Raw genomic sequence first — 13804 nt, 5'->3', positions numbered from 1 at the left:
TCAGTGGAAATAGAGACGTGGCAAGAGATCTGGCTTTGCTGTCTGGAAACCTGCCGTCTATATTGAGCGCATTCATGTCTTATTGCATGGGCAGTGTGCCTCTGTCCTGCGCGTCTGCCCGGGTTCTGCACACAAGGGGCAAGGCCTGGCTTCTAGCCACTGTAGTTATTGAATGAACAGTGCAAGGACGGGGCCTTCTAAAGCGAGGAGCAGATACTGGTTCCTTTGGCCCCATAAATCTCTCTCTCTGACAAAAATGCTCCCAAAAACCCCACCCAAAATATCTGGGATTAAATGAGTGGCCCCAATTTATACATCTAGGGTGAAATCCTGGCCCCATTGAAGTCAGGGGCAAAATTCCCAAAGATCTCTGTGGGGCAGGATTTTCCTTAGGGAACATTTTGATGTCATCGGAAACCCCGTCCCCAGCCCCGCTTTACTCTCCAGTCACTGAAAATGCAGTCCAGCCCAGAAAGCTTCCTTTCCCTGGTGCTTTGTACACTCCTCGCTCCTAATTACCCTTGAAACAGATCCACCTGTCTCTAGGTAATCACCTCAGTGCCGGAACTGGGGGCGGTGGCCCTCACACCGCGTTCTGGAGGAGCGATTTCTGCGCTCTCTGGAATGGCAGGAATGCTGTGTGGAAGCTGAGGGGGAGGGATGTTTCCAGCCCCGCAGGCCCCGAAGGGAGTGGGACAAGATAGGAATCAGCCTGTCGCCTCCGCGTGCACAGTACAGTTCAAAAGCCCATAAGGCAGCCCGGTGCAGTGGATAAAGGCACCACCTAGGCTCTGCTACTTGCTCACTGTGTGACCTTGGGTAAGTCATGGGGGGGGGCAAAGTTTTTAAAAGTGACCTTTAAATGTAGGTGCCTCCAATTTGGGGTCCCAGTGTTGGACACGTAGAGGGCCTGGCTTGCAGAGGTGCCCACTCGAAGCCATGAGGCTCAAATACTGAGCCACTCAGAATTCGAGCCCACTTTGGGAACGTCAGCTCTGGAAGGCTCCGTGCCTCAGTTTCCCCATCTATAAAACGGGCATAACGCTGTTGACCCCTCTGTGTAAAACACTGTGAAATGCATGAATGAAGAGCGCTCTCCATCCACTAATCACCCCGGTTCTGTTTATAATCAGAGGCCTGAGGCATAACGCTCGGAGCTGGAGTTGAACCGGACCTGGTGTGGAAGGATGTGTGGGTTTGGGTCTGTCCACTCTAGAGATGAACCCCAGTCGAATAAGGCTGAAGCTGGAGTGGGTTCAGGACAGGTGGCCTGGCAGCCCAGACGTTGGACTGGGACTCGGGAGATGCGCGTTCAACGTCTACCTCCGCAGCCGCCCTGCTGGGTGATGGAGGAAAAGGCACCTGGGCGCTGACGTTCACGCCCCCGCAATGGGCTAGGGGTTCAAAAAGCCCCGCTCCACTGCAGGCACCTAACGAGGGGACAGATGTTGGAAAGATCTGAGCAGCCGATGGGCTGAAAATCTGGCCCGGGGGTGGGAGCTGAGCCCGTCTGACCATGCTGGTCCTACACCTCCCTGTGTCTCCATCAGCAATACCCTGCTACCGCCAAGGGTCATTTAATGGGTGTGAGCGGACGGGGGGCTATGAAGACATTGCCAAACCCCCCTCAACTTCAGGGCTTTGAAGACCAGAAGGGGCCATTGTGACGCTCCGGCAGAACAAAGGCCAGGGATCCTTGCCCGGAGCTCGGCCTCTTGCCTTCCCAGGTGAGTGGGGTTCGGCTCCAAGCCCCTGGGGTGCAACAACAAGAGCCTGGGAGTCAGTTCAGCCGCTGAGGGCCGGGTGGAGCAAGGCAACGCGCAAGGAAACCGGCCATGGGGACGTTCATTCCACTCTTGCGAGCCTGACTGGGCTTGAGCGGAAGGTCGCAGGCCCTGGGCAAGCCCAGCCCAGCCTCCAGAGGGGCACGGCCGCGAGTCATTGCCAGCCTTTGGGGCCCTGGGGCTGTGCTGAAGAACCGGCCCGACCTGCTTGCTATCTGGGCCTCGATCCCCCAGCGAGGAATGCAGGTGGCTGGGAACTGGAGGGCACAGCAGAGACCCTGGGGGCAGGGACATATCTGAACTGGAGGGGGGCGGGGAAGTGGTGGGGGGAGATCTTTCCCCTCTGCCATCCTCTTCACAGTAGTGCCCAGGACAGAGAGCGAGGCACAGGGGACCTCGCTGTCCCAGCTGCGGGCTCCAGGTCAGGCCAAGACACACCCAGGCTGTCCTCTGCTGCGATGGAGCTGCTGCTGCTGCTGCTGGTGCTGACTGGGATCTGCGCGGGCAGGGTCCTAGGTGAATTTTTGACTCTAACAGCCGATAGTGGTCTGGTGGTGCTGCCCGCTGGGGATGGGGCAGAGCTGGGGGTGGATGGGGAGGGAAGGGAGAGCGATGGGGTGGGTGGAGGGAGAGGGAAGCTACGGGGTGGTTGCGGGGGGGACGGGACGCTATGAAGTGAATGGGCAGAGAAGGGGAGGTTTGGGGATGGATGGGTGAGGAAGGACGCTGTGGGGTCAGGAGAAGAAGGGAGAAGCTGTGGGGTGAATGGGCTGAGGGGATCCTATGGGGCACGTAGATGGGGAGGGATGCTATGGGGTGGGTGGATGGGGAGGGACGCTATGGGCTGGGGAGAGGAAGGGAGAAGCCGTGGGGTGAATGGGCTGAGAGGGGGATCCTATGGGGTGGAAGGGTGGGGAGGGATGCTATGGGATGGGTGGATGGGGAGGGACGCTATGGGGTGGGGAGAGGAAGGGAGAAGCCGGGGGGTGAATGGGCTGAGAGGGGGATCCTATGAGGTGGAAGGGTGGGGAGGGACGCTATGGGGTGGGTGGATGGGGAGGGACGCTATGGGGTGGGGAGAGGAAGGGAGAAGCCGGGGGGGTGAATGGGCTGAGAGGGGGATCCTATGGGGTGGAAGGGTGGGGAGGGACGCTATGGGGTGGGTGGATGGGGGGGGATCCTATGGGGTGGAAGGGTGGGGAGGGACGCTATGGGGTGGGGAGAGGAAGGGAGAAGCCGTGGGGTGAATGGGCTGAGAGGGGGATCCTATGGGGTGGAAGGGTGGGGAGGGACGCTATGGGGTGGGTGGATGTGGAGGGATGCTATGGGGTGGGGAGAGGAAGGGAGAAACTGTGGGGTGAATGGGCTGAGAGGGGGATCCTATGAGGTGGGTGGGTGGATGAGGAGGGACGCTATGGGGTGGGGAGAGGAAGGGAGAAGCCGTGGGGTGAATGGGTGAGGAGAGGAAAGCTGTGGAGTCGAAGGGTCTTTTCCCCTAAATACTTAGCAGAGGGAGAGAATCTGGGGGACTTTTCTTCCCCAGAAGGTCTTTGCCGGGGGACTCCAACCCCCTGCGTGTACTGGGAGCTGTTAAACCCCTGCTCAGACAGGTGTTGGGAAGCAGTTTGGGGCCTGAGCCAAAGCCCACTGGGGGGCCCCCTTGACCTCCAAGGCATTTGGCGCAATCAAACACTTGGCGAGTTCGTTAGCTCCAGTCTGAGCAGTTTCCCCACTGGGGAAGGCAGCCCCGGCTTCAGGATGGACCCAGGCTGGCTTCCACCAGGGCTTTCCCTTGGCGAGGGGGGCAGGGGCCTTGTCACAGGCACGGTCCCTCAGCTTAGCCTGGGCAGGAGGTGGGTCTCTAGTGCTTGGACGGCGATGGGGATACAGAGCCTTGCACCTCAGGCACGTGGCTTCTGAGCCAGCCCGTTGTGGGAACGACTGACAGCGGCTGTCTCGGGCGGCGATTTGGTGCCTGCCTGCCTGCGGACTCGGTCCAGGTCCCCGCTGCCCCCGTCACCAAATAGCCCTTTGTGGTCAGCCGCAGCAGAGAGACCACAGGGCTGGCTGGGTTGTGGAGGCCGAACTGCCCTCTCAGGCCCCTCCACGCCCGAGGGGAACACATGATCCCAGAAGCTGGCGCTGCCCACGTCGTGCCAGAGCAGGTGAGCTCCGTGGGGCAGCGGGGCTCCCAGGCACTACCACACCCACAGCACCACCAGGGGATGTGGGGTGCAGGCGGCCATCCCAGCGCGGAGGTCCTAGGCCCGGAGACCGCAGTGTGCTGAGCACGTCAGCAGGGACGGCGCTCTGGCGAGGGTTTGTGTTTGCCCAGCAGGGCGCAGTGACCCGCTGGTGCTATTGTGTTGCTGCGCCATGACGCGGCTGGGTTCGAGTCACAACATCACAGCGGGTCGGGACGACATTGCCCCCCCAGGGACAGGCAGGGTACTGACACCACACGACATCACCAGCTGCCGGGCCCATGACAACGGGGACTCCCCTGTGCCTTGCAGGATGGCAGCCGCGGGGACCCACCCTGTCCCTCCAGCTTAGCAGCACGCTTAGCGGGGCCCCCGGTTCTCCCCGACAGGCTGCTCTAATAGTCTAATTTCATATGAGGGGGGTGAACTTTGCTCAGCTACACCAGTGTGAATCTGGCTTGACTCCGGATTCCCACTGCTCTAAGGGACTGAGTTTAGCTGGTCTGCAGGAAGCTCTTTCCAGCGCTGAAGTAGGGGGTCGTCCGTCACATTGGATGCTGAGGGCCAGATCCTCAGCTGGTGTAAATCGGGGTTGCTCCAGGGAAGTCAATGGAGCAATGCCCGTTTACCCCAGTAGCCAAATGACGCCAGCTGAGGAGCAGGCCCCAAATGCCAGTAGGGTCCATTTCAGTGACTCCGGCTTGTGATCAGAGGCCCGGGTTTGTGCCCAGAAGCTCGAAGTCTTCGATCCCTCAGCATTACGGATGATAACGCTGGATCTGCTTGTGATCCGGAGCCACGTCCAATCCCTTTGCGACGCGTGCTAAGGCACACGCTAGGGTGCTGGTCGTGCACGACTGAGCCTCTCGTATCTCGGACACGGATTCAGGTCTGCTCCAGGTCAGCAGAGAACCGAGCTGATAAGAGCCATCAGCCCGTTGGTCGCCTGTGTGAAATGGGCACGAGGACTGGCGCTATTAACGAGCGCCCTGGTGGGTGGTCTCTGCTCGGAGACCGAGGGCCAGATTTGGCTCTGTTACACCGCTTCAAAGCGTTGGTGTATTTGGGTGGTCGTGCCCCAGGCATGGACCAGCTAGGAGCTGTAGGGACCTGCAACAAAGCGTCGGCCCCTGCCACAAAGAGGGGCAGTCGGCGTGTGAGAGGAGAGACCGAGGGGAGCCCAATGGAACCCTGAACCCATCTTGGGCAGCGGGGTAAGCAGCCGTCACAGCTCACCGGCTGCCACGCACTCATGGTCACTGCTGCCGTGGGCCCGTCAGCCCGGTGACAATGCTGCGTTCAGTGGAAAATGAGAAGCGTTGGGTTCCCCGCCCCCCTCTCTGCTGGGCCCCGTATCCACCTCCAGCCTCGCGGCCTCACTCTGTGCGTTTGTTTCTCCAGAGACGGTCCCCTACACGCCCCAGATCACTGCCAAGTCGCTGGAAGGGAAGCTCACCGCGACCACCTTCACGCTGGACCAGCCCATCTGCATCTTCGATCAGTACGTGAACAGCACCGATGACATCTGGCTGGTCGTTGCCTTCACTAACAGTACGTGTGGCTCCAGACCCCGCCAGACACCTTTCCCTGTGCCTACAACAGCCTTTGCCAGCCCCGATATGGCACTGTGTGAGGAGGAAGTTCACAGGCACCTCTATTCCCCTTCTGGCTTTTCCTTCCTCCGTCTCGCTTGAGAGATTGTAGGGCAGTGTCTCCGCTCTAAGGGGTTACTCCCTGCCCTAGTAAAGGCAACGGGGTCAGAGCACGGCACTAGGACGCCTGCGTTTTAGTCCTGGCTCTGCAACCGTCTCACTCTGCGGCCTTGGGCTAGTCACGGAGGCTCACATTTTCAAAAGCAACCTCTGAACCTGGCTGCCTCCATTCGTGGAGGCCTGAGCTAGCGGGAAGTTAAATAAGATCCTCTGGCCAGGCCCGAGTCAGGCAGGGTAGAAAGCTGCCATCCAAACGAGCTGCGCTGTGCCCAGCCAAGCGGTAGAGGGAGCCAAAGGACACCCTGGCCCCTAATTTAAATGAGTTCAGTGAAATACGTGTTTGCATGAAATTTTCGGGTGGGCCCTAGAGATTCCTAGGAATGTGGGGTTTGCCGCACCGGATCAGGCCGCTGGTCCTTCAGGTTTGGTATCTTGCCTCTAGCTGCGGCTTCAGGAGAACACCTGCTCCATTATGCACCTAGCCAATTGCACAACGCTGTGAATGGAGGGGAAATACCCCTGCAGCCGTCCCCTCACGCCCTGGAGCGGGACTTTGGATTGCTCATATCTGAGCATGGGGACGACAGCTCTTTACAGCTGGATCGCTTTGCCAAGCCCTTTGAAAAAATCCCGCGGCAGATCGAGCCGCTAACCACCTGCCGGCATTCCTAGGGGAGCAAGAATCCTCTGATGCCTAACCCAGCCAGCCTGGCAGTGATCTCACGTTCATTACCCACTGCCCCGTTTCCGCCGAGGGCGCTCTGCCTTTGTAGAATAAAGCCCGGTCCGCCCTTAAAACGGATCCCGCCTAGCTGTGCTGGCTCTGTGGAAAAACCACTGTCCCTGTGCCAACGCAGTGTAGACGCAGCTATGCTGACAGAAGATTGCTCTGCAGTGTAGACGCAGCGTCTTGCGTCCTGGCTCCATCCCCCAGCACTGGGACATCGCAGACGTCCTGTGCATTTCAACCAGGCAGCGTGTGTCTCTGCTGCAGCTGGTGCCGATTTGCAGCGTTAGCCCGTTCTCCGTGCCCGCTGCGACGCACTGCTCTCTGTCCCGGCGTGGCAGCTCCCTCACTGGGACCCGCAGGCTTCAGGCACAAGGGTTTCACTGCACACGGCCTGGCGATGTGCCACCTACGGGCCACTCTCGCGATTTTGGTTCCTAATGTGCATGGGGCGGAATTTTTGCCGGGGCAGGCGCTCGCAGCAGGAGAATACCCACCTGTGGGCCATCCCTCGTGCTTCCGTTCACACTGCGACACGTACACTTAGGCCCTGAGGTGCTGGCTGTTGGCGTCATTGGCAAGACAGCCGGTAATGCCGCAGCTGGGCTGGATACGGTCCCCACCCACCGAGCAGATGGTCAGATCTAGGGAAGGTCTTCACTGCAGAGTTAACTCAGGTGATCAGCCCCTGGATCTGAGCACCCGGGTTAGCCTCGCCCGGGTGTCAGCAGTCCTGCTGCCAAGTAACTTCGAGGGGCCCGTCCCATGGTTCGTAGCACTGCAGTGAGCTGAGCGGCTCTGACTGCGGCCCAGTGAATTGGGGAGAACGTGTCTGTCCTCCTGGGCGCACGGTGTGACTCGTGGGAAGGCAGCACAGTTATCAGCACTGGTGTGGTTCAGCCTGTGTCCCCACTGGAAAATGGACAGGTGGTTCGCCTGAGGGAAAGCCTCCCCCGGGTTTGAGCCTATAACCCCGGCTGGGTCAGTTAGTCGGGTTGAAAAACGCCACACAATTGGGGTGAGGGGGTTTGGTATGTGGACGGGAGGAGGGCTAGGGGCAGCCCATGAGTAAAAGCCAGAGTTAACTCTGCAGTGAAGACAGATCCCTGTTCAGGTCACAAGCCCTAACACTGCTCTAGCTAATGTAGATCCTATGTTGGCCCAAGGAGTAGCAGCTTGTGCTTTCCGTGCAGATAAACCCAAGCTCCATCCTTACTCACAGCCACAGGGGATGCTGAGTTTCCTCAAGCAATGACCATAACAGTCAGGGGTCTGCCTTGAAATGATCCCCATTCCGAACCTGTGCCTTTCTATACTTGTGGGGATTGGGGTGCAGGTTTATTCAATGTATTTAGGGGCTTTTCTAGGCTCCCTATCTCCACAGCATCTGTGCCACTCAGCACCAATGGATTTAACTTCCCAGCACATCTGTGACATGACAAAGGATTTACATATGGGGAAACGGAGGCACTATGGGATTAAGTGACTTGCCCAGGGTCAGCCTGGGAGTCAGTGGCAGAGCCAGGAATGGAACAACCATCTCCCAAGTCAAGTACCTTGACCACCAGCCCAGCCTTCCCACCTAATCCGGTAACACTCTCTTCTTTTTCATCTGCAGTCACATCCCATTTCAAAAATCCAACCTCACAGATCCAGATCCCTCCCTACCAGAAGCTATCGACTGCTCTCCATTACATGACGCTGAAGACTTCCATAGCCTTCTACCCATGTGCTGAAAACAGGGCCCCTAGCGTGCTCCGGGTTGGCAGTGACACGTCCTGCAAAGACGACCGCAGCCTGGAGTACTGCAACGGACCCCTGCCTCATCCCGGGCCTTACAGGTACGACAGTTTGAGCCCAGGCAAACCAGCAGATAGGGGCCTGGCTGCCCTCTCCCTCACACAGCGGAAATCAGGAGTAATTCCCGGGCAGGCAGCGGACTCAGTCCCATATAGTTAGAGATTGGAGATCACCTGTATTTGCAATAGCACCTAGGAACCGCTGTCCTGAACCAGGGCCCTGCTGTGCAAGGCGCTGTACACACACAGGTTAGACAGATGGTCTCCACCCCAAGGAGATTCCTGATAATGTTAACTCCCCTTGTTCCTCCATTCCCACCCTCTCTGGCGTTCTGTCTCCTCCGATCGGTGCAGCACCCCCGGCAACCTTCACACCATCAAACTTGCTCTTTCCCAGTCTAGAACTCACTCATTTGCTAAGGAGGCTCCTGGTTGTTTTTAACCCACTCTTTGTGGCTGGGTTGGCTGGGTGCAAAGAAGTTTAAGGAGCCTGCCAGATCCTGGCTCCTAGATCACAGGGCTGGCTCTGCCACCGCTTCCCACTCCAGCCACTCAGTTGCCTTTTGTAATTAACTGGCTCTTTAACGATAAGTGACCCAGTGTGGTCATTTCTGCCGTCCTCTCAGTCCTGATGCAAGAGGCACCTGCTCTTCCTCACCTGCCGTCAGGAAAAGGGCATTCCTTCTCTCTTCTCACTGTTCTTCCATTCTCCCCTTGCTCCCCAGCCCCTGTCTTAAGACACCAACTCCTGAGCATGGCGGGTGGAGTGGTTTGCAGATATCTAATCCCACATGGTGCGGGGGAAAGGGGCATCACCAGGGAAGTAACCAGAGAAGACCCCCGTGCCGGCTACCTGAGCGGAGAATTAGATTCTGCCTTTAGTATACATCCTTCCAGCCCGTTGACTTTAGTGGGGTTGTGCAGGTGTATCTCAGGGCAGGATCTCACCCAGGAAATTTGCTGGCACCAGGGGGCTTTGCATTTTGGAGGTTTCTACGTACACAGAAAGATAGAGAACAAACCTCTCTTCTACTTCAGAACTACAGTTCCTCGTGTTTGTGAGGATAGGTTCCTTGCGGAATAACATTCAGCCACTAGATGTCTCCCTGTGCTCCATACACTTGCAGGCAGGGCGTGGTCCCTGGTAAACAAGGGTAACCATGCTGGAATTTGAGCTGTGTGGCAACCTGTTTGTGTCTCTAGTCAGTAGCTGTATTCTTTAACAAATACCTCCCGCTTAAGGAGGACTTTGATTCCATAGACCGTGACTAAGGTTAAGATTTTGTCACTGTTATTTTTAGTAAATGTCACGGGCAATAAATAAAAATTCACTGGCGTCATAAGGTGGGGAAGAGGGGGCTGGGGACAGGGGAATGACAGCTGGACCCTGGAGGTGGGGGGGCTAAGAGCCCGAGCCCCACCCTAGCGGGCCGGGGGACTGACAGCCCAAATCCCACCACCATGGGGGAGGGGCATACAGCTCCAGCCATGGCTGCAGTGGGGTGGGGGGCGTAAAGCCCCAGCTCCGTTCCCACTGCTGACAGCTGAAGCCAAAGTCATGGAGGTCCGGTAAAGTCACAGAATCTGTGACCTCTGTGACTAATCGTATCCTTAACCACGGCAGTCTGAGTGTCCCTCTTAGCATACACTGCACCTGCCGATCACTGTCGTACCTCGGTCCTGATATACCAAAGGCGGATAATACTGGACATCTGCTTTGGGGGTCTTTAATCTAGAGGAGAGAGTCAGAATAAAATCCACTGTCTGGGAGCTGAGACTCAACAAATTCAGATTAGGAATAAGGCATAAGTATTTACTAGTGAAGGTAATTAACCACTTGCGACCCAGGGCAGTCTCCATCTCCTGAAGTCTCCAAGGCCAGAGCAGATGGCTTTCTAACAAGGATGCTATGGCACAAGTAGGAGTTAGGGGCTCGACCCGGGAATGAGTGGGGGAGGTTCTGCAGGAGGTCCAGCTACATGATCAGAATGGGCCCGTCCAGCCTTGAAGAACTAGGAGTCGGGGTAAAGGTGATGGCAAGGAGAAAGAGCCAAATCCTCTACTGGTGTCATTCACCATAGCTCCATTGAATTCAGTCGAGCTGCATCGAGATGTACCAGCAGAGGACCCAATCGATGGTGTCTTGGGCCAGCTGTCTGGAGACAGCCTATGGACAGACAGACAGACCCAGGATTTGTCGGTGACAAGTTGGGTCAGTTTTTCTCTCCAAGCGTGAGAGGTCTACGTGGCTTTGCCGTTTGCACCTGCATCCCTGATGCTCCAACGTGGGCTGGGCTGGAGCCCTGCCAAATGTCACTGACCTTCTCTCTCCTTTTCTCGCCTGCTCTTTCAGAGTGAAATTTCTCATCCTGGATACCAATGGGTCCAAGGCAGAGACAAGATGGTCCCAACAAATTATACTGAAGCAAGGTAACCCTGGAAGAACAGGGAAGGGGCGTCTTGTGTTGTAAGCATCTTGGGGGAGGGTTCTTGTCGCCTTTAAGCCTTGTAAAGGGGGATGATCCCACCCCCACTCTCAAGGCAGCACACAGGGACTTGGGTTCCTGACTCACCCTCTGCACGCTTCCTCGGGCTTGTTAGGATGGTACGTACCAGCCAGAGCTGGCAGTTCCCAGGGTGTCTCCTTGCAGGCCCCCTGTGCCTCCCGGCTCAGAGATACTCAGTCTTTTAAGCTCCTGAGTTGTAGTTAATTGGGCCCGCCTGGTCTAGTTGCCCGGGTGAGTCAGTAGAACAGCTCTGCACCTCCCTATAGGCCCTAATAGCCTGATACTCAGTCAGAAGCCTTGAGTGATCAGGCTACATTACAGCTCCCTATTGGGAATCAGACACTGAGCTACCGGGGCACCGTGCCACCCATACAAACCTGGGAGAGGGAAGTGACTGTCTGAGCAGCACTAAGGGAGCTGGCCCTAAATGATCCCAGCTTCCGCCATCCTCCTCCCTATTTCCTCTCCTCCCTTCCCTGCTGGATCCCTTCAGTCCCCACCACCGTCCCTGTCGGCTCCCTGCCCTCCCCGACCCCCTCCATGCCTGTGGTAAAAGCTTCCCCTGCCGTGTGCCCCAGGTCGCAAGGCGCGCTCCATCGACACCTGGCCCGGGAGGCGCAGCGGCACCATGGTCGTCATCACTTCCATCCTCTCCAGCTTCATTGGTGTCCTGGTGATCTTGTTCCTGTGCACGGTCGCTTACGAGTGGTGAGTGCCGATGCCCAGAGGGAGGCGCAGCCCAGCTGAGCCTTGGAGCAGAGACTGGCTCGACCGGGGGGAGGGGAGGGGGGCGGGAATCTGTGAGCCCAGGCCAGTGGGAAGGCTCTGGATGTGCGTCCTTTGGGGAATGGCGAGTGAGCTGCCCTCCCCACCTGGCACTCACACAGCACCGACCCTCTCTGCTCAGCTACCCTGGGGTCAGAGGGCAGCAGCCCGGGTGGGGCCGGTGTGCCCCGGCCGCGCTCCCCACCCCCCCAGAACTGGGCTATGAGAGTAGATGCAGGGCCCCCAGCAGCCACTCGGCCTGGCGCTGCGGGAGAAGGGTTGGGTGCTGGGCCCGCCGAGCTGCTCACCAGCTGCGTGTCTGTGGGTTGTTTACAGCTTTAAGCTTTGGCGGCGAGAGGAGCCCGCGGTCCCGGAGGAGCCACGCGCCGGGTCCTTCAGAGAGAGGGAGTACGATACCCACCACATCCCCCCGTCACAGGCTCCACCCCAGCCCCCCAGCGACGTGCCCCGGCCTCACTCGCCAGCCGCCTCCCCATAGGAGCCCAGAGCTTCCCGCAGGCCATCGTCCTGGGCTCAGCGATCAGCACGCGGGAACCCCCTGAAACCTCACATCCCATGTACGCACCCCGTGCCCTCCCCATCACGCACCCTGCTGCCAGCCTCCCCTATATATCCCAGCCCCAGTGTCCCCTACGCTCCCCAACCTCCAACATCTCCATCACGCACCCTGCTGCCCGGCATCCCCTATATACCCCGGCCCTACGCTCCCCAACCCCCAGCGTCACCATCATGCACCCTGCTGCCCGGCATCCCCTATATACCCCAGCCCCAATGTCCCCTACACTCCCCAAACCCCAACGCCCCATCGCACACCCTGCTGCCTGGCGTCCCCTACGCGCCCCAAAACCCAGCATCCCTGTCACACGCCCCAGGCCCCAGCCTCCCACACGCTCACCCTGGTGCTCTAGGATCACCAGCCCTGGGAGAGAAGAGGATCCGTGCTCCCTGCCCTGCTTCTTCCCACTTCCCTGTGCCTGACTTTACAGGACACAGAGCAACAGCTGGAGAAGAAGGGGAGCACAAGCCACACCCTCTGCTCCTGCCAATCAAAGGGTCGTTTCTATTAACTCCAATAGGCAGCTGCCTTGGTGCATGGGGCTGGGCACTGGGGACACTCAGGGCACCTTGGTCATTTGTTTCTCGCGGGCTTTATTCACCTCCTGCAACTATTTATGAGGCCAAAATAACTGGAGGAGCGAGTGGCAGGGCAATCCCATGATGAGAGCCGAGCTCCATTTACCGAGCCGGAGGGATTAAAAAGCCCTTGAGAAACAAAGACGATCCCCTTCCTGGCTAATGGGCCCCCTGCTTTGATTCCATTTCTTTACCCCCAGCGTAGGGAACAGGGCCCGTCTGTCCTATCAGCGGGAACGTGATGGTGGTGTTCCCGGCCCGCCTGCGCTGCGGCTCCAGGTTCACATGAGTGCAGGGCTGGGTCCCGAGCCACGCTCCTCCTGATCGCTGGGGAAGTTTGGGCCTGGACCTAGAATTCCAGCCCGGGGTGGAGTTGGCTGATTGGCACCTGAATACACAATGACCCTCGGCACCCCGCCCTCCCCACCACCTGCAAATGACGCAGGAGCCTTCGGGCTAGAATGACAGCCCTGCCCTTGCCGGGCCAAGGTGAGCCCTGGCACACCTGTGCTTTAATGCACTGGGAGGCCGGAGCCCAGGGAACTGTGCACAACGCCTGGTGACGTCAGCGTGGCCTCAGGGCTCTCGAGTGGGCGGGAGGGAGGCGCCTCATCTCTGACGGGGGGGCCCTTCCCGAAGTCTGCAGGCCTGCAACAGAGCCACCCCCTGGCCCCCTCGGACCAACAAGTGCCGAGGAAAGAGGTCAAGCCCACCCCCCTCGCCCTTCCCAGCTCTGTCCCTGGAGTCTGAGATTCCAGCCCCGCAGGACCCCAGCCAGGCCCAAGGGGAGGAGCAGGGCCTCACCCCAACACCCATGGGAGTCACTGGGCTTTGGAGCTGGCCCCCAGCTCAGCTGGCTGCCGGATGGAGCGGTCCCTCCAGGACATGGAGCAGCCCAGCAGCGGTGCGGCTTTAGGTGCTTCCCCCTCCAGCCCTTAGAACTTGATTAAAGGACCAGGGCCCAATCTGTCTCCCCTCCACACTGGAAGCCTTCCTCAGGGACCAGCCGGCCGGCCGATGTGAGAGGTTCAGCTTCTGTGGTTATTGTATATCCTGCTGGGGGAAGGTGGGTTTCTCTTTTCAACTCATCGGTGCCCGGCCAAGTAAACTGTAGTTTGCATTTTTGACCCGCTGCCTTGCTGTCATCCTTT

The 13804-nt window shown here is 58.5% G+C and overlaps 1 protein-coding gene across 1 annotated transcript; it reads left to right on the top strand.

Moving 5' to 3' along the window:
- The first annotated feature begins 1753 nt into the window (after positions 1 to 1753).
- Positions 1754 to 13780, top strand: UPK3B (uroplakin 3B). The gene is made up of 6 exons (XM_005284475.5): positions 1754 to 2300; positions 5390 to 5539; positions 8046 to 8268; positions 10580 to 10656; positions 11312 to 11441; positions 11835 to 13780. Exons 1-6 carry the CDS (start codon positions 2243 to 2245, stop codon positions 11995 to 11997), a joined length of 801 nt encoding a protein of 266 aa, XP_005284532.3. The 5' UTR covers positions 1754 to 2242; the 3' UTR covers positions 11998 to 13780.
- The last annotated feature ends 24 nt before the right edge of the window (positions 13781 to 13804 follow it).

Source organism: Chrysemys picta, chromosome 19 (assembly GCF_011386835.1).
Source record: "Chrysemys picta bellii isolate R12L10 chromosome 19, ASM1138683v2, whole genome shotgun sequence".
NCBI classification, from domain to species: domain Eukaryota; kingdom Metazoa; phylum Chordata; order Testudines; family Emydidae; genus Chrysemys; species Chrysemys picta.
The sequence above is the reverse complement of the archived record's forward strand: the minus strand, read 5'-3'. Positions and strand labels throughout refer to the sequence as shown.